The following is a 17,384-nucleotide window of genomic DNA, read 5'->3' as shown; positions in this document are numbered from 1 at the left end:
TGTTTTTATCAGTGCAGAGGTTTGTGACTGTCAGAGACACTAAGGGAAAAGGAACTATATGGAAGATCATAGTTGCCTTTTCTGACACCCCAGAATGTCAATTTGTTTGTACTTGGTTCACTAACAACCTGGCATTTGTAAATATATTTAGATATCTTTTAACCAGTCCGTTTTTATTTCTCATTTGTTTTCTGTAAATTACATTAAGGTAGACAGTAATGTAAAATGTGATGTTAGATTGCTGTCTTTGAAAGTCTTCAATGTCTGCTGTGCTTTTAATTAGTTTAACTTAATATGATTGTACTTAGAGGTGCAAGTCTTCTATGAATATTGCTACCTGTTTTATTAAACTTAAACAGATGAGAACTTCCCATCTTTATTTCTTGGTCTTGAACTGAAAATGCTGTCTCTTAAAGTGGATTCTGTTTAAAGAAAAGAAAATAGATACTTTGTTAAGAGAATGCAGTCTCAGTAGGCATATCTAAAGAATAAGCTTCTTTCAGTTGTGGAATAGGCTGAGAGGATTTACTCACGACAGATACATATTAGCAATACTGCATGTGGGAAGCAGTGCATGTGGGAGAAAAGGCCCTGAGTAACGTCTTCTGCTCAAGCCTTCACTAGCATTCCGTTCGGCAGTGTAGTGCTGGACCAGGCATTGTGCTTGGTGTTGAAGATAGAAAGGTTCTGAGTTCAAGGAGTTTGCTAATGTTTGGTTGTTAAGTTTTGTCTGATTCTTTTTTGACCCTATGGAATGTAACCCACTAGCGCCTCTGTCATTGGGATTCTCCAGGCAAGAATACTGGAGGGGGTTGCCATTTTCTTCTCCAGACAAATTTATGATAATAAAAATAAATCAACAATCTTTTTAACTTCAGAGGGTCAGGGTGAAACTCCTAGAGTGTACTTTGGCTATGTTCAATCTTTAAGGACAATTAGGAATTAACCAAGGGAGTCAGAAAGGGCAAAGACCTGCTTGTCATTGCAATAGTTAAGAGTATCTACTATCTCCTTTTTCAAGACTTAGTACTCTGCAGACTCCCTCATACTGTGTGAAACTTCCAAATAATTCTTGGAATTAAGAATGTAATTCCATGTAATGAAGAATATAATAAAGTCACTGTGTTGTTTATTGCCTAATTACAAATTTCACTTTCACTTTGGGGCTTCCCTGGCAGCTCAGCTGGTAAAGAATCTTCCTGCAATTCAGGAGACCTGGGTTCAATCCCTGGGTTGGGAAGATCCCCTAGAGGAAGGCGTGGCAACCCACTCCAGTGTTCTTTCCTGAAGAATCCCCATGGACAGAGGAGCCAGGTGGTCTATGTTTTAATAATTAGTTGCCTATGTCCTTCTGCCCCCCACCTCCAACCTTCATGTTACTTTAGGCGAATATGGAAATTATTTCATGTCTGAAGCTACAGGATTAAACTTTTTACTTATGAATTTGTTTCATCTCTGATATTTTTATGAAATATATTTGTTGCAGAAGTTTCAGGTGGAGCAGTGGTAAAGAATCCTCCTGCCAATGCAGGACACATAGGAGACAGAGATTCAGTCCCTGGGTCATGCAGACCCCTTAGGGTAGAAAGTGGTAACCCACTCCAGTACTCTTGCCTGCAAGACTCCAGGGACAGAGGAGCCTGGCAGGCTGCAGTCCATAGGGTCACAAAGAGTTGGACGCAACTGAGCGCAAGAGCACATGGCATACCATACATCCTACCATTTAATATTTTGAAACTTTGTGATTATGATACTGTTGATAAATGAAAATATTTGTAATTCTATCTGCTTAGAAGAAACTCAAAGAATATACATTAAAATTTTAAAAGTTATGGCTTAATTTAATGCATTTTTGTGTACTCAGCTTTTTTCATGAGCTTGTTAGCTTTACTGATTATCTTTAAAAGTGTTTTCTTTATAAATTAAGTAGATGGAAGTATCAAATACTCAGATTTCTGAGGGAGTCAGGCAGGTGAGGTGAATGCAAGAGCTCCAGTAAATGATAAATGGTAACAGCTAACATGCAGTAGTGGAAACTAGGTCAGACTGGAACATATGTACCTCATCTAATGGGGTATACTGTGCTGGTTGCTGTACAGGAATGGGGCATGTTGCTCAATATGATGATTTTTTTAAAAGAAAAAATTATAGCTGCATTTTACAGGAATAGCTGCAACTCATTTAGATTAAACAGCTATGCAGTGAACAGTTCACCTGCAGATTGTTGCTCTGAAAGCTTTCTTTGTGAATTATTCTTAGGAAATTCATGACTTATTTTATTGAAAATTGCATAGACTTGAAAATTGTGTAGACTTGATTTTTTGTCCTGAATTGTGTTTTTGGTATCTGTCAGTATTGTTTTCTCTTTGTGTACATGCTGAGTTGCTTCAGCTATGTTTGACTCTCTGCAACCCTATGGACTGTAGCCCACCAGGCTCCGCTGTCCAGGGGGTTTTCCAGGCAAGAATACTGGAGTGGATTGCCATGCCCTCCTCCACAGTTCCTCCCAACTCAGGGATCGAACCTGCATCTCTTACATATCCTGCATTGGCAGGCAAGTTCTTTACCACTAGCGCCACCTCTTTACTTCTTAAAAAGAAAAAAAAAATGACTAGGTGTTTGTATTGCATTTTTTAGATATTGTAATAACAGGAAATAATAAAGAGGGAATACTAGAGGGAATACTACATTCTATTTCTGATTAGATAAAATTTGATATCAGTAATGTTAGAGACATAGCTTTGAGCCATCTTTCATTGTTCTTCATTAGCTATTAATGTTACAACATTTACATACTTAAGATATTTATATAGTGCTTTTAATAGTAATTTGCTGTCTTTCATGTTTCTTAAATTTAAAGCATATTTGATTTGTTATTTCAAGATATCATTTAAATCTGTTTCTAAGAAAAGTATCCCTGTGTGGTGTTACCTAAATGTGTATTATAACCACACAGAGACATGTACATTATAATCTTAGATTGTATGTATATTTTTTAATTCTGTTATGAATTTTTTATTTATAATAGCAGTTATGTTTGTTAAAGAAGTAGAAAGAAGTACAGTGAGGCAAAAACATCCTTCAGTGTTTTTTTTTGGTAATTGGAATATAGTTGGCTTACAGTGTTGTATTGGTTTCTGTTATTCACGTATAGTGGATCAGCTATACATATACATACATATATCCCCCACTCTCCAGTCTTAAAATCAAATACTGTGGTGATTATTTCCTTTCAGTCTTTTTTTTCTTTTTTTATAAATCTTTGAATTTGAAGGAGTAGTTTATGTGATTATAATAATATTGCATTATTGTTTTATATCTTGAGTATTTTTAACAAATTATGAGCATTTTCCAAATTATTGATCACTGTAAGCATTGCTGCAACAACTGTGATATTTTGTCCAACTAGAGATCATAATCTAATCATTTTTCGTGGCCAACTTTATACATGAAGGCTTTTTAAGATAGTTCCTTATAGTAGATTTCTAGCAATTGGGTTTTTAAGGTATAAACCAGTTTGAGGTATAAACAGTTTTTACATACATTTCCAGAGGATTTGCTTACTGTATTGGGAATTATTCTTTTAAAAGTTCTTTGCTATTTTAATAAGCAGAAAATTATCTCATTTTGTTAGTATTTCTTTAAAAATATTTTCCTGATTATAAAATTATACCTGTTGAAGAAAATTTGGAAAACAGAAATACATAAAAATTACCCTTAAATTCATGACCCAGATATTATCAGTGTTAATATTTTGTTGTAAATCCTTTTGATTTAGATGTAATTGGCATATAACTTTACATTTGTTTCAGATGTACAACATGATCACTGTTTATATGACTATGTGTATATAATTCACTGTATATGTGATTGATGCTGGTGGTGGTTTAGTCTCTTAGTCATGCCCAGCTCTTGTGACGCCATGGACTGTAGCCTGCTAGGCTCCTCTGTCAGTGGGATTCTCCGGGCAAGAATACTGGAGTGGGTAGCCATTCCCTTCTTCAGGGGATCTTCCTGACCCAGGAAGGTCAAACCCTGGTCTCTTGCATTGCAGGCAGATCTTTACCTGCTGAGCTATGAGGGAAGCCCATGTGTGTGTGACTGTGTGTACATATTGCAAAATGCTCACTATAGTAAGTCTAGTTAACGTTCACCTCACATATAATTTTTTTTCATTGTGACACGATCATCTGTTTAGCAGCTTTCAAGTACAGAGCACATGCTGTGCACTGTATTCTTGGGCCTTCCCGGGGGCACTAGTCGTGCAGTGCCGGAGATGTAAGAGACCTGGGCTCGAGCCCTGGGTTGGGAAGGTCCCCTGGAGGAGGGCATGGCTACCCACTCCAGTGTTCTTGCCTGGAGAACCCCCTGGACAGAGGAGCCTGGTGGGCTACAGTCCATAGGGTCGCAAAGAGTCAGACCAGCTGAAGAGACTTAGCATGCACACATGCACACTGTTTTCTTGGGACTTTATAAGTTCAGATTTGGGTTTTTTTGTTTTGTTTTGTTTTGTTTTATGATTCCATGTATGAGATTGTAGTGTTTTTCTCTGCCTGACTCTTCACTTAACACAATGCCCCTGAGGCCCGTCCATGTTGTCACAAGTGGAAGGATTTTCTTCCTTTTTTGTGACTAAATAATATTCCTCAGTGTGTCTGTGTGACACATTTTCTTTATCCACTTATCAGGGGACACTTAAGTTGTTTCCATGTCTTGGCTACTGTAAGTAATGCTGCATAATTTATTTTTCATTAATATTTTGGTGTAAATCCTATTTTTCCTTTTAGTTTTATTGAGGTCGAAGCACTGTCGAAGTTTTAAGTGCATAGCATAATGAATTGACTTACACCTTGAAGAATGATTGCCACAATAAGTTCAGTTTAACATCCACCATGTCATACAGATACAAGGGAAAAAATGTTGCTTTTTCCTTGTGATGAGAACTTTTAGACTTTTATTCTCTTAGCAGCTTTCAAATATACCATACAGCAGTGCTGTGTTAACAGTGTCGTATATTGTGAGTATCTTCTCATCCTTGAATGGTCTTTGATAATTTTTCTTTTTCAGTATTTTTAAATAACTTTTATTTTTAAAAGTTATTTTAAAGAACTTTTAATAGTAGTATTAGTGTGCTTTAGTATCAGTAGTGGCATAAAATTGAAAAAGTTGAAAAGTTTAAAAAAAAAAAGATTTTTTAAAAAGTTGAAAAGTCATAAAATTGAAAAGTTATACAGTAAAAAAAATCTTACCCATCTTCCCCAGCTACCCATTTCCTCTCCCACCAGATGCGTCTGTGTTAGACAAAACACATTTTTTAAAAGTTCTTTTGAAAAAATACGAAGAAAATATACCATATATGTTTCTGTAGTTTGTTGTTGTTGTTGTTTTGGGGTTTGTTGTTTGCTTTTTTCCACTTAAAAGGGCTGGGAGATAGCAGATAACCAGCTTCCTCATTCCTTTTTATAGCCAGTAACTTGTATGGAGGTCATATGATTTATGTAACCTCTTCCTCCTCTATGTACAGTTAGGTTTATAGCCTTTTAACTATTACAAATGATGGTGCTTTGTATGACCCTGTACTTACCTTCTTTCATGAATGATGTATAAATTCCTCTGAATAGGGTTATTGAGTCAAAGGGTCATTAATGCATTTGTAATGTGTGTTGTCACGTTGGCAAAGGATTATCAAATTTACCCCTTTGCTATCGTCAGTAGTATATGAGGTCAGTATTTTTTATTTCCTTCAATCCAGTTGGTGAAAATGTTACCTCTTATTTTAACATATAATAATATGATTTCCAGTGGCTAGATGAATACCATCCATTTCATGATGATATCGTTTATTCAACCAGTTTCTATTACTATACAATTTCTTTTTTTACTATTATAAAAAGCACTACAGTGACAGTATATATGAATTTTTTTACCCTTAAAATCCTTTTCACTATGTAATTTTGATATTTTTACACTTAAACATTTTTTCCATGTTATGTTAAAAATTATATTTTCATAAGCAGCATAGCAGTCCATCATATGAATATTTCTTAATTTACTTGTTATGTTAGACATTTAGGTTGTTTTTTTTGTTTATTTTTTATAGAAGTATAGTTAATTTACAATGTTGTGTTAGTTGCAAGTGTACAGCAAATTGATTCAATTGTGTGTGTATGTGTATTCTTTTTCAGATTCTTTTCCATTATAGATTATTACAAGATACTGAATATAGTTCCCTGTGCTATACAGTAGGTCCTTGTCATTTATCTGTTTTATATACAGTAGTCTGTCTATGTGTCTGTAATCCCCAACTTCTAACTCCCTCCCGCCCCATCCCCTTTAGTAACCATAAGTTTATTTTCTGTGTCTATGAGTTTATTTCTGTTTTGTCAATAAGTTCATTTGTATCATTTTTTAAGATTCCGCATAGAAGTGATGCCATGATATTTGTCTTTCTCTGACTTACTTCAGTTAATATGATAATCTCTAAGTCCATCCATGTGGCAGCACTTGGCATTTCATTCTTTTTATGACTGAGTAATATTCTATCTTGTATATATGCCACATCTTCTTTATCCCTTCATCTATCGACCAACATTAGGTTGCTTCCATGTCTTGACTGTTGGAAACACTGCTGAAATGAGCATGTATCTTTTTGAACCCTGTTTTTCTCTGGCTTTATGCCTGGGAGTGGGATTGCTGGATCATATGGTAACTCAGTTTGTAGTTTTTTTAAGGAACCTCTATACTATTTTCCATAGTGGCTGCACCAGTTTACATTCTCATCAACAGTGTAAGAGGATTCTCTTGTCAGCCTCTCCAGCATTTGTTGTTTGTAAATTTTTTCAAAATAATTTTATTTATTTTTGGCTGTGCTGGGTCTGTGATGCACTGGCTTCTCATTGCAGTGGCTTCTCTTGTTGCAGCTCCTGGGCTCTAGAGCATATTCTCAGTAGCTGGGGCACTTGGGCTTAATTGCTCCATGGGAGGTAGGATTTTCCCAGATCAGGGGTTGAGTGCATGTCTCCTGCATTGGCAGGCAGATTTCTATACCACTGAGCCACCAGGGAAGCCCTGATTTTTTTTATTATGGTCATTCTGACTGGTGTGAGGTGATACCTCATTGTAGTTTGGAGTTGCAGTTCTCTTAATAATAATTATCGATATTCAGCACCTTTTCATGTGTGTTTTGGAACATCTGTATGTCTTCTTTGGAGAAATGTCTATTTAGGTCTTTTGTCCATTGTTTTTTTTTTTTTAATTTTTTTTTATTTTTTAGGCTGTGTGAACTGTTAGGTTGTTCCTCATTACTGTTCTTTAAAAAATTTAAAAAGCCTTAAAGAAGATTTTATTTTAAATGGTTGCCTTTAGAGACATTTGAAGAGTTTGAATTACTAAAGTGTTAAAGGTTGGAATGATTATGAATATATTCTTGGTCTACAGTGCCAAGTTGCTTAACAAAGGTTTTCACGCTGTTTATATTTTGATTAACTTTTTTTATGAATTGTTTGTTTATGTTCCCTTGGGTGGCCTTTGTGCTTTTAATTGTTTCCTGCACGGACCCTGCAGGGTCCCCAGGGAGGGAGGAGGGATGGTGAGAAGGCTTCCTGTGGTTGTCCCGTGGACTGATACTTACCAGTCAGGACCAGAGGTGCTTCATGTTCTACAGCGAGTAGGATGGGCCTCGCCAGTGTTTTACAGGAAGGAAACCAGCACGTCACGTTTGGAAATATTTCCCCCAATTTTTTACTTTCCTAATTTCCCTTTGGAAAATAGAAATAATGCATTCTTTCATAAGATCAAATCTGTTTGTCTCTATCATTTATTTCTTTATTATTTGTTGTTCAGTCACTAAGTCGTGCAGTCCCAAGGACCACACCACACCAGGCTGCCCTGTCCTCCACTATCTCCTAGAGTTTGCTCAAGTTCATGTCCACTGAGTTGGTAATGCTATCTAATTGTCTTATCTTCTGCACAGCTCCTTTTGCCTTCAGTTTTTCCCAGAGTCAGATCTTTTACAGTGAGTCAGCTCTTCACATCAGGTGGCCAAAGTATTGGAGCTTTGGCTTGAGCAACAGTCCTTCCAATGAATATTCAGGGTTGATTTCCTTTAGGATTGACTGGTTTGATATCCTTGCAGTCCAAGGGACTCTAAATCTTGAATGCTCTTTTGAAGAGTTACTTTTACAGGTCTGAATTTGTCATAGAAAACTTGGAAAATGAGAAAATTAAAACAAAAATCGTCTATGACTTTCACTTAGAAATAGGCTCTAAATATTTTCACATATTTTCTTCTATTTTATTTTACTTTGAAGACATGTCTTTCTTTAAATTGGAAACTAATATGTGAACATATTCTTGTTGCAAAAAATCAAACATTATAGTTAAAGACCCTCATTGACTTCCATCCTTACTCCAGTACCCCTGCAGTAAGTAGCCCTACTTACTGTTTGAAGTTTTGGTATTTATCTTAAGACCTTTCTTTCTGTGGAAGCAGAATATTATTTTAGGGTATTAAAAAAAATACTTGAATGCAGCTTTGTTTTTTCTTTTCACCTAAACCGGTGTTTTGGATAGCGTTCGTAAAGACTTTTTAAACTGTTTTATAGTATTAAATAGCATGTATATACCACAATTTACTCAGATGTTATCTCATTTGGGGACATTTTGGGTGTTTGCTTTTAATTATTGTTATTGCATTGTTGCAGAAAAGCATTCTCACACATGCCTATTCTTTCTTGTATATTTATTGATTTACTAAATATTGGTTTCCTGCCATAATCAAGTACTGTTTGAGTTACTTCAGAATTAAGAGGGGAGCAAAACTGAAAAGGTCTCTCACATCATGAAGCTTATATTTTAGTAAGAGGAAAATATATAAAAACTTAAAATATCAAGTAGCAATAAATGCTAGAAAGAAAAGTAGAGCAGAATAAAGAAATATAAAGTGCTGGAGGATTAGGGCCTGCTTCTGTGAATGTACTGGCAAAGAATTATTTCCATGAGAGGGTGATACTTGAGCACTAACTTAAGTGGAGACATGAACCATGTGAAGATCTGGGGTTAGAGCATTCCTCAGAGGGCATAGTAAATGTAAAAGACTTCACAAAGGATAGGCCTTGGCTGTTTGGTCTTCCCAGGTGGTGCACTGGTAAAGATTCCACCTGCTGATTCAGGAGATGTGGATTCGATTCAAGAGATGTGGATTCGATCCCTAGGTTGGGAAGATCCCGTGGAGAAGGGAATGGCTACTGGAGTGGCCAGTATTCTTGCCTGGGAGATCCCATGGACAGAGGAGCCTGGTGGGCTACTGTCCATGGGATTGCAAAGAGCATGACTGAGCATGCATGCACACGCTTTTGAAGAACAGCAGGCTCTCCAGTGTGGCTGCAGCCAGCGTGGTAATGTCCCATAAAGTTGTAGAGATTAACGTGAGCTGAAGTGTTCAGGACCATGCTGTCCAGTACAGGAGCCACCAGCCATATGTGGTTATAGAACATTTGAAATGTGGCATAAACACTGATTTCTGGAAATTCCCTGGCAGTCCAACGTTTAGAACCTGACTCTTCTGCTGCAGTGGCCCAGGTTTGACTCCTGGTCATGGAACAAAGATCCCACAGGGCCTCACAGTAAGGCAAAAAAAAAAAAAAAAAACCCGCTTGATTTCCACGACTTGTAAGACTTGGTAACATGGCAAATCATTCCATTATTCTTGCCTGGAAAATCCCATGGACAGAGGAGCCTGGCAAGCTACAGTTCATAGGGGTTGCACAGAGTCAGATATGGCTGAATCAACTTAGCACAGGATAGTAACAGAAAGAGAATGTGAATTATCATTAATAGCATGTTATGTTGATTAAATGTTGAAATAATATTTTGGACATATTGAGTTCAATAAAATTTATGTTTTATTCACTGGTAGTAGCTGGGTTGGGCAGTGGTGTTTACTGTTTTGAGAGAATCAGGGGTAGAGAAATAAGAATTTTATTTAAAATGATATTTATCTATTTTTGGCTGTGCTGGGTCTTCCCTGCTGCTCGGGCTTTTCTCTGGTTCTGGCAAATGCGGGGCTACTCCTCGCTGTGGTGCACGGGCTTCTTGCAGCGGCTCCTCTTAGGGGCGCGCTGGCTCCAGGGCTCGAGAGCTGAGCGGTCGCAGCTCCCAGGCTCTCGAGCGCAGGCTCAGTACTTGTGGTGCACGGACTTAGTGCTGTGCAGCGGGTAGGATCTTTCTGGACTGGGAATCGAACCCGTGTCTCCTGCATTGGAGGAGACACCAGGAGCCCCAAGAATTTTGTTTTAAATAAAGTTTTAACAAAGTTTTACTTTGTTTTAACAAAGTAAATTTAGTGTAACATAACATACCAGAAACTACACAAATTCTAAGTGGAGTTTAATGTTTTCCCAAAGTAAACTTACCCATGTAAGCAGCACTTAAACAACAGCAAAAAAAAAAAAAAAAAGCAGAGCAAACGGCTATCCTAGTAGCTTCCACTTATACTTCTAACTCCATAAATTAGTGATAGCATTTATTGCAATTTCAAAGTCTCAGAATTATAGGATTGTTTACAGTATGCCTTAGAATTGAGACAAAAAATAATCAGATATTTTGTCTAAAAGGTTAAGGGTATTAGGAATTAGTTTCTAAGCTTTCATAACATTTACCTGTTTTTCAAATTAGGAGTTCTTAAGAACACGGTAAGGAAATCAACTGTAATTGTAAACAATTTGGTATGTTTTGGGCACTGCTATCTATACTATACTCCTTTTCTGAGAATGAAAATCTTTGGGATATTGTGGCTAAACAGCTAACTTTAGAAGTTTTTTGTGGAGGGAAATAATTAAATCTCTAAATTTCCTCTTTTTTTTCTGCCTCCAAATGTAGAGAATTTAAGAAGGCCTGCACAAGTTATTTAGAAGATAAAAGATTTTAAAAAAAGATAAAAGATAATCAGGTACTAAGTATCAATAATAATTTAATATTTTTCTTCAAGATAAGATAGTTTCCTCAGATTTATGGAGCCAGTGTATTCTCAACTTCAGATGTGCATCCATTGAAATTTTATACAAATAAAAATGCAACAAACTTAGCAAGCTATTAAAATTAATAAGTTTTGTTTTGTTTTATTGTTTTCAAGAAGTCTGTGTCTGTAATCTTCCTGGAGGATTGAAAGGCCTCTTTTTGTTTCATATGAAACAAATTTTAGTTTGTTTAGTTAGTATATATATTGTATCTTTTAGAAATAAAAAATGGAGGAGGTTGCGGAAAAAGTAGTTTGTACCCCCCCCTTCCATTCCATAATGAATAAATACATTGGATTTGTATTTTCCAAATTGTTGGTGATTTGGGCAAAGTCTTCCATGCTTTTGTTGTTGACTGTTCTTGCCTGTTGTTGTGGTGTGTGTAAAACTGGTAAGGAATGGTGGTAGATAATATGTACCTATATGTTTAATAAAATTTTGTAAAACTAAATAAACACACAAATGAGTACGGGTAGAACTGGGGAAATGTGGATCGTGTCAGCATTGTTATGCTTTTTACCCTATGGCTGTGCTGTTATACTACAGTTTTGTAAAATGTTACCGTTGGGGGAGTATATATCCCTGTGTATTATTTCCTATAACTCTGTGAATCTATAAAAATCTCACTAGATTTAAAATATCTTTCATTGCTTACTGAGATTACTGAGCTACTAGCTTAAGAGATAATTTTCGCAAAAGCATAAACATTTCAGTTAGTCTCTGTTTTGAACAGATGAACAGATTTTTATAGTTCATTGTTTTGAATGCTGTTTACACTAAGTACCTTTGTTTCTTTTGCTTTTCACTTTACCCTGTCATTCTCCACCAGGTATTACAATTTGGAGGAAGTATTTAAATGCTTATGAAAACAATGTCTTAACTAGTAGCTATCTGCTCTGTAGATAAAACTTACATAGAGTATCTCACTTATTGATGTTTTTATCTGCATTAGATGGATCAGTATAGGCTGTTGTTCATGATCAAAAAATAATTTCATATGTAAAATGTAATGTATTTTTACTCATAATGTTAATCTACCATATATATAACTATTGTTAAAGTAGCTCACTTTCTTTTTTCCTTGAATTATTTTTAGGAATTTGAATGTTTTTCTTTTTAAAACTCCACTATTTTAATCAAAATTTATTTTTGTTTTCTAGGAGCAAAAAGATTGGATCAGTTTGTCCTTGGTTTTTCCCTATTTAAAGGTAACCTGTCTCTAGTTCACTAAATCATACAGACTTAATACAATTTTCTGTTTGAGGTGACAGTCTATATTTGGTTTTTAAAATAGCAGTTGTATTATATAATGGCTAAACCTTTTATGTCTTTTCTATAAGATGCGGTCTAATCTTTCAAAGAAAATAATCATGTAATTTATGTCATGGAAGTAAATATTAAATCAGACTACATTTCTTATTATGTTCCACAGAGTTTTGTTTTGTTTTCTCTTCAGAAATTTATGAAAAATCTTTGCTGTTTTAGTGTGTTTGCCTGAAACTATTTTACTCAGATTGAAGTATTGACGCCATGGGAATAAAGGTTCAGCGTCCTAGATGTTTTTTTGACATCGCCATTAATAATCAACCTGGTAAGGAAATTAATGTCCCTATTTAACATTTATATATGAATATTTAATATTTTAAATTATCTTTCGTGAAGAAATATAAACCAGCTACCTTCTTTTCCAGCTGGAAGAGTTGTCTTTGAATTATTTTCTGATGTGTGCCCCAAAACCTGTGAGAACTTTCGATGTCTTTGTACAGGTTTGTTGACATTTTCACTCACCCTAATAGTTTTAATTTAACACATTTTAGATTTTTTCTTGCATTCTTTCTCAGCATGCTGATTATGCAACATTGACTAGACATGAAAGTAATTCTTAGACATATTAATTGTAATAGGATTGTATCAGAGATTGATTTTTCCACTCATTAGAAAAGCATGGGTGCTTCTTAAATGAATTTTTAAAAGAATTCCTGAGAGGAGTGAATATTCTGTAGCTTAGAGAAGTCTTTATAGATCAAGAGAAATAATTTTTTATTTATTCTTTTTATTTAAATTTTTCAGTTTTATTGAGACATAATTGGTATATGTCACTGTACGAATTCAGGTGTGCAGCATAATGATTTGATTTACGTACATCATAAAGTGGTTATCACAATAAATTTAGTTAGCGTTCATCATCTCATATAGATAAAAAATTTTTTCCTGTGATTTCATCATTAATATTACTTTAATACTATTTCCTCAATTTCTTTTCTACTTAATGACGTACTGATTTTTCTTCTCTTTAGGTGAAAAGGGGACAGGGAAATCAACTCAGAAGCCATTACATTATAAAAGTTGTCTCTTTCATCGAGTTGTTAAAGATTTTATGGTTCAAGGTGGTGACTTCAGTGAAGGTAAGACTTCAATTCTTAAAAAACAAAATCAAATATTCTTTGTTTATAAATTTATATTCTTTTATGTACATGGATCTGAAAGTTAGACAAGTCTCTGGAAGTACTGGTCCAATTTTCTTCTGAGCCCACTTAATCTTTTGGTCAAACAAAAGTACTGGAAATTCCTTGGTGGTCCAGTGGTTGGGATACGGAGCTTTCACTGCTGAGGGCCCAGGTTCAGTTGCTGGTTGGGGAACTGAGATTCTGAAAGCTGCCTGGTATGGCCAAAATTAAAAATTAGAACAACTCATAGAAATAGACATAAAGGAGGAAACACATAGGAAAAATTTCATCTTTTGTGTATGAATTAATTTCAGAAATTTGCTTTTGGATAAAAAAAACATTGGCTTCCCTGGTGGCTCAGTGGTAAAGAAGCACCTGCCAAAGAGGGAGATGTGGGTCCTATTCCTAGGTCAGGAAGGTCCCCTGGAGAAGGAAGTGGCACCCCACTCCACTATTCTTGCCTGGAGAATCCCATGGCCAGAGGAGCCTGGCAGACTACAGTCCCTGGGGTCACACAGGAGTCAAACACGACTTAGCAACTAAACAACAACAACAACAAACCCACTATATATCTCCTAGTAGCCTGTCTGTGTTCATGATTGATTTTGTCACATCCAGTTATCTTTTACTACAGTATAGTTTTTACCTCCTTTCTTTTTGTAAAAACACTTTGAAAGCTACTAGTAATTTCTGTCAAAGGACCTACACAATCATTAGAATCTGAACAGTCTTTTTTCTACAGTTGTTAATAGGCTTTGTCACACTAGTATTGTTGAATCAGAGAGGAGAAAAAGTAATTTGGGATCTTGTCAGTATTATCTTTTATGATTTGCTGTGAGTGAACCTTTGAGTATTGTTGCTATAAAGTCATTGAGGTACCTACTTTGTAAGAAGCATTTTATTTAGGAATGCTTCAAGAAATTACTGACCTAACAGTTCTAAGAGTCCATGCTTTTCATTCTTAGGAAATGGACGAGGAGGAGAATCCATTTATGGAGGATTTTTTGAAGGTAAAAATGTTTATGTTTAAATTAAACATTTTAATGTTTACTTTTAAATTAGAAGCTTGATCTTAATCTTTATTAAAAGAGAGATTCAGCTGTATTTCTTAGTGATAATACCAACATTTTTGTGTGTCCATTTTTCTATGAAGATTTTTTTAAAATCTTTGATATTCTAAATTTGGCTGTAATGTTTTCCCCAAATTTAAGTTTTCTCTGTGGAGTTTCTATTAATGTGAAGATCATTTGAAAAACTCTAAACATGTGGTTGTAGAATTAATTTCATATTACCCATCTTTAACTTTTGGGAGTCAGTGAAATTTCACGTTCTACCTGCTTTTTTCTTGTTCTAATACAAGATTGGAAGACAATCTGCAATTTCTTTGCAATAAGCTGTTTTCTCTATCAACAGCAGAAATTAAGTTAATGAGTGCCTCTGTGTGCTAAAAATAATATTGAAGAGAGATTGATATAGTATTTGGATTTTATAGCAGATGATTGAAAATTAAAAATATTTTAATATGAAAAGATACGGGAGGGAATTGGTTAATATTAGATTTCTCTTACCCTGACTTTTTAATCTAAATTTTGCTTGGCGCTAAAGATCACATGATAGGAACCCAAGATATATAGAGGAGTGAAAATGACTTTTGAGGGGGGAATTATGCCTATAATGTAACTGAAACTTTGCTTCTCTACAGATGAGAGTTTTGCTGTTAAACACAATAAAGAGTTTCTCTTGTCAATGGCCAACAGAGGGAAGGATACAAATGGCTCACAGTTCTTCATGTAAGAATTTATGATCTGACTTAAAATATCCCTTTTTTGGAGTGTCATTTTTCTGGATTCCTGCTACTGATCACTAATAAGAGAGGGACCTATAAGGGGAAGAATTTTTAAAGGTGGAAGAACAAAGAATTTCGCAATACAGCTGACCTCCCTTTTTGCTGAAAGGGGAGGTCAGCTGTACTGCTAAAGTTTTCAAATGATGAAAACTTGTGTCAAGAGGACACAGGAGCCAACTTGAAGAGTTTCCAATCATCTTAGTAATTGATCCAGGAAAAAATTATCTATGGAGGATAAATTAAGGAACAGAATATTTGCAGCAAGCATCTCTTTATAAATTACTTAATTAGAAAAGAGTAAAAATACAGGTTCCTCATTTTTCAAAGATTCTTTATTTGTGAATTTGCCAACTCACTAGGTTTATTTGTAATCCAAAGTCAATACTACTAATGTTTTCCAATTCTGACAATAAAAAAATTGTTACCAGGGCTCATGTCAGCAGTTCATGTTTTTTATCATGTTCCATGGGTAAAAATTTGCTCTGCTCTTCAGTAACATAAACTCTTTTGGTCTCAGAAGAATTTAATCTGTCAGCACCATATGGATTATTTATGTGTTTTCTATTTCATATTTGTAACTCCCTTCTTCAGCCATGAGAAATCTCTCTTCCATTATGTTAAAAAATTTCTACCCATTTGTTGAATCCTAGATTTAAAAATTGCCACCCTATAACACTGGGAAAAGTAATGTACTAAGAAGAGTTCACTGTTTTTAGCAGTTTTTGTTTTTAGAGTGAGGGTATGTAGTTGTTGCATTTAAAAGTGACTTCTGTTAGTACTTTTTAGTATAAATTTTGTGTGGTTTTATGACTCAAAATATGTTATATTCATTTGTTTCTGATTATATTTCATTTGTTTTTCCTGCCAGATTGATTTGTTTTTTGTCCCTTTTTTTAAACTTTTAAAACATTAACATGATTCTAAGAGTCAAAACAGAGAGAATACCATTGAATTATCACTCCCACCTAACTCTTCACTCCATTTCCATTCCCCCATTTTTTCACCCCTTTTTACACCACCTGTCCATATTAGTAACCAACCTCATTAGTTTCTGACTTATTTTTCTGTATTTCTTTTTACAAACATAAGCACAGATATATACTCTTTTCTTATTTTCCATTTTCTTCTTATACAATAGATAACATACTGTACATAATGTTTTTCTGTCTTCACTTAATGATATATCCTAGAAATCATTTCGTATCAGTTCATAGAAATCTTTTTCATTTTTTTAACAAATGCATAGTACTCTATTGTGTGTGTATATACTGTAATTATTCAGCCAATTACCTATGTATGGATGTTCCTGATTTTTTAAACAGAAACAACTTATATCACATTGGTTAGAATACACAGATAAAAAGAAGAAAAACAATCCTCTCCCCAAGAGCATCTTTTCATGGAATAAAAATATAGAGTTGCATATACTCTGTAATCAACTTTTGGATGTAATATAAATCTGTTTGTATGTTACTAAATATGAATTAGTAACATTTTAATAGTACATGTTAATTCATTGTTTGAATGTACTATGGTTTTATTTATTTAATCTCAGTTTTGCACATTTGGTTGCTTCTTGTTTTCAAACTGCTCCAGTGAACACTGTTGTGCCTATTGTTTGATGCATTTTTAAATTCTTCTTCTATGTAAGTGACTGGCAGTTTACTTAGTCAAGTATTTATACATGTTTAAGGCTTTACATATATATTGCTGCCTTGACTTCCAAAAGGAAGTGCTAATTTTACCAGATCCTCAGCAACACTGTTACCATTTATTTTCCCTTTTTAAAATAAAATCCTTCCTGTGCTAACCAAAACCCCTATGTTAAATTCACATGTATATTCTCAGAATTTTCCTAGTGTTGGTTTCTCCTGACTCCTTTCCAGTTCTGGTTAACTCATCTTTACTTCTTTGTTCTTTTTTTTTTTTTAAGGAAAAAACTTCAGTTTTTTAATCTTTAAAAAAAAAATATTGTGAAAAAAAAAATTTGTGGTAACATAAAAAATTTGCTGTTTTAACCATTTGTAACTGAGTCAGTAATATTTATATTCACAGAATTGTGCAGCTACCACCACT

The 17,384-nt window shown here is 34.7% G+C and overlaps 1 protein-coding gene across 25 annotated transcripts in view; it reads left to right on the top strand.

The window, feature by feature from the left end:
* PPIG (peptidylprolyl isomerase G) overlaps positions 1-17,384 on the top strand; it is a 40,696-nt gene that overhangs the window by 3,554 nt on the left and 19,758 nt on the right. For 8 of the 25 annotated variants that reach the window (XM_070476070.1, XM_070476057.1, XM_020880812.2 and 5 more), the window contains 7 exons: positions 10,879-10,948; positions 12,176-12,223; positions 12,472-12,606; positions 12,707-12,781; positions 13,313-13,420; positions 14,428-14,472; positions 15,165-15,252. In XM_070476070.1, coding sequence (XP_070332171.1) covers positions 12,546-12,606; positions 12,707-12,781; positions 13,313-13,420; positions 14,428-14,472; positions 15,165-15,252 — 377 coding nt within the window. In that variant the 5' untranslated portion in view covers positions 10,879-10,948; positions 12,176-12,223; positions 12,472-12,545. Of the gene's footprint in view, positions 1-10,878; positions 10,949-12,175; positions 12,224-12,471; positions 12,607-12,706; positions 12,782-13,312; positions 13,421-14,427; positions 14,473-15,164; positions 15,253-17,384 lie in introns of those variants that run through there. The other 17 variants (XM_070476059.1, XM_070476049.1, XM_070476062.1 and 14 more) reach the window with 6 other exon arrangements.

This window comes from Odocoileus virginianus, chromosome 13 (assembly GCF_023699985.2).
Source record: "Odocoileus virginianus isolate 20LAN1187 ecotype Illinois chromosome 13, Ovbor_1.2, whole genome shotgun sequence".
Lineage (NCBI taxonomy): Eukaryota > Metazoa > Chordata > Mammalia > Artiodactyla > Cervidae > Odocoileus > Odocoileus virginianus.
This window is presented reverse-complemented; position numbering and strand designations above follow the sequence as displayed.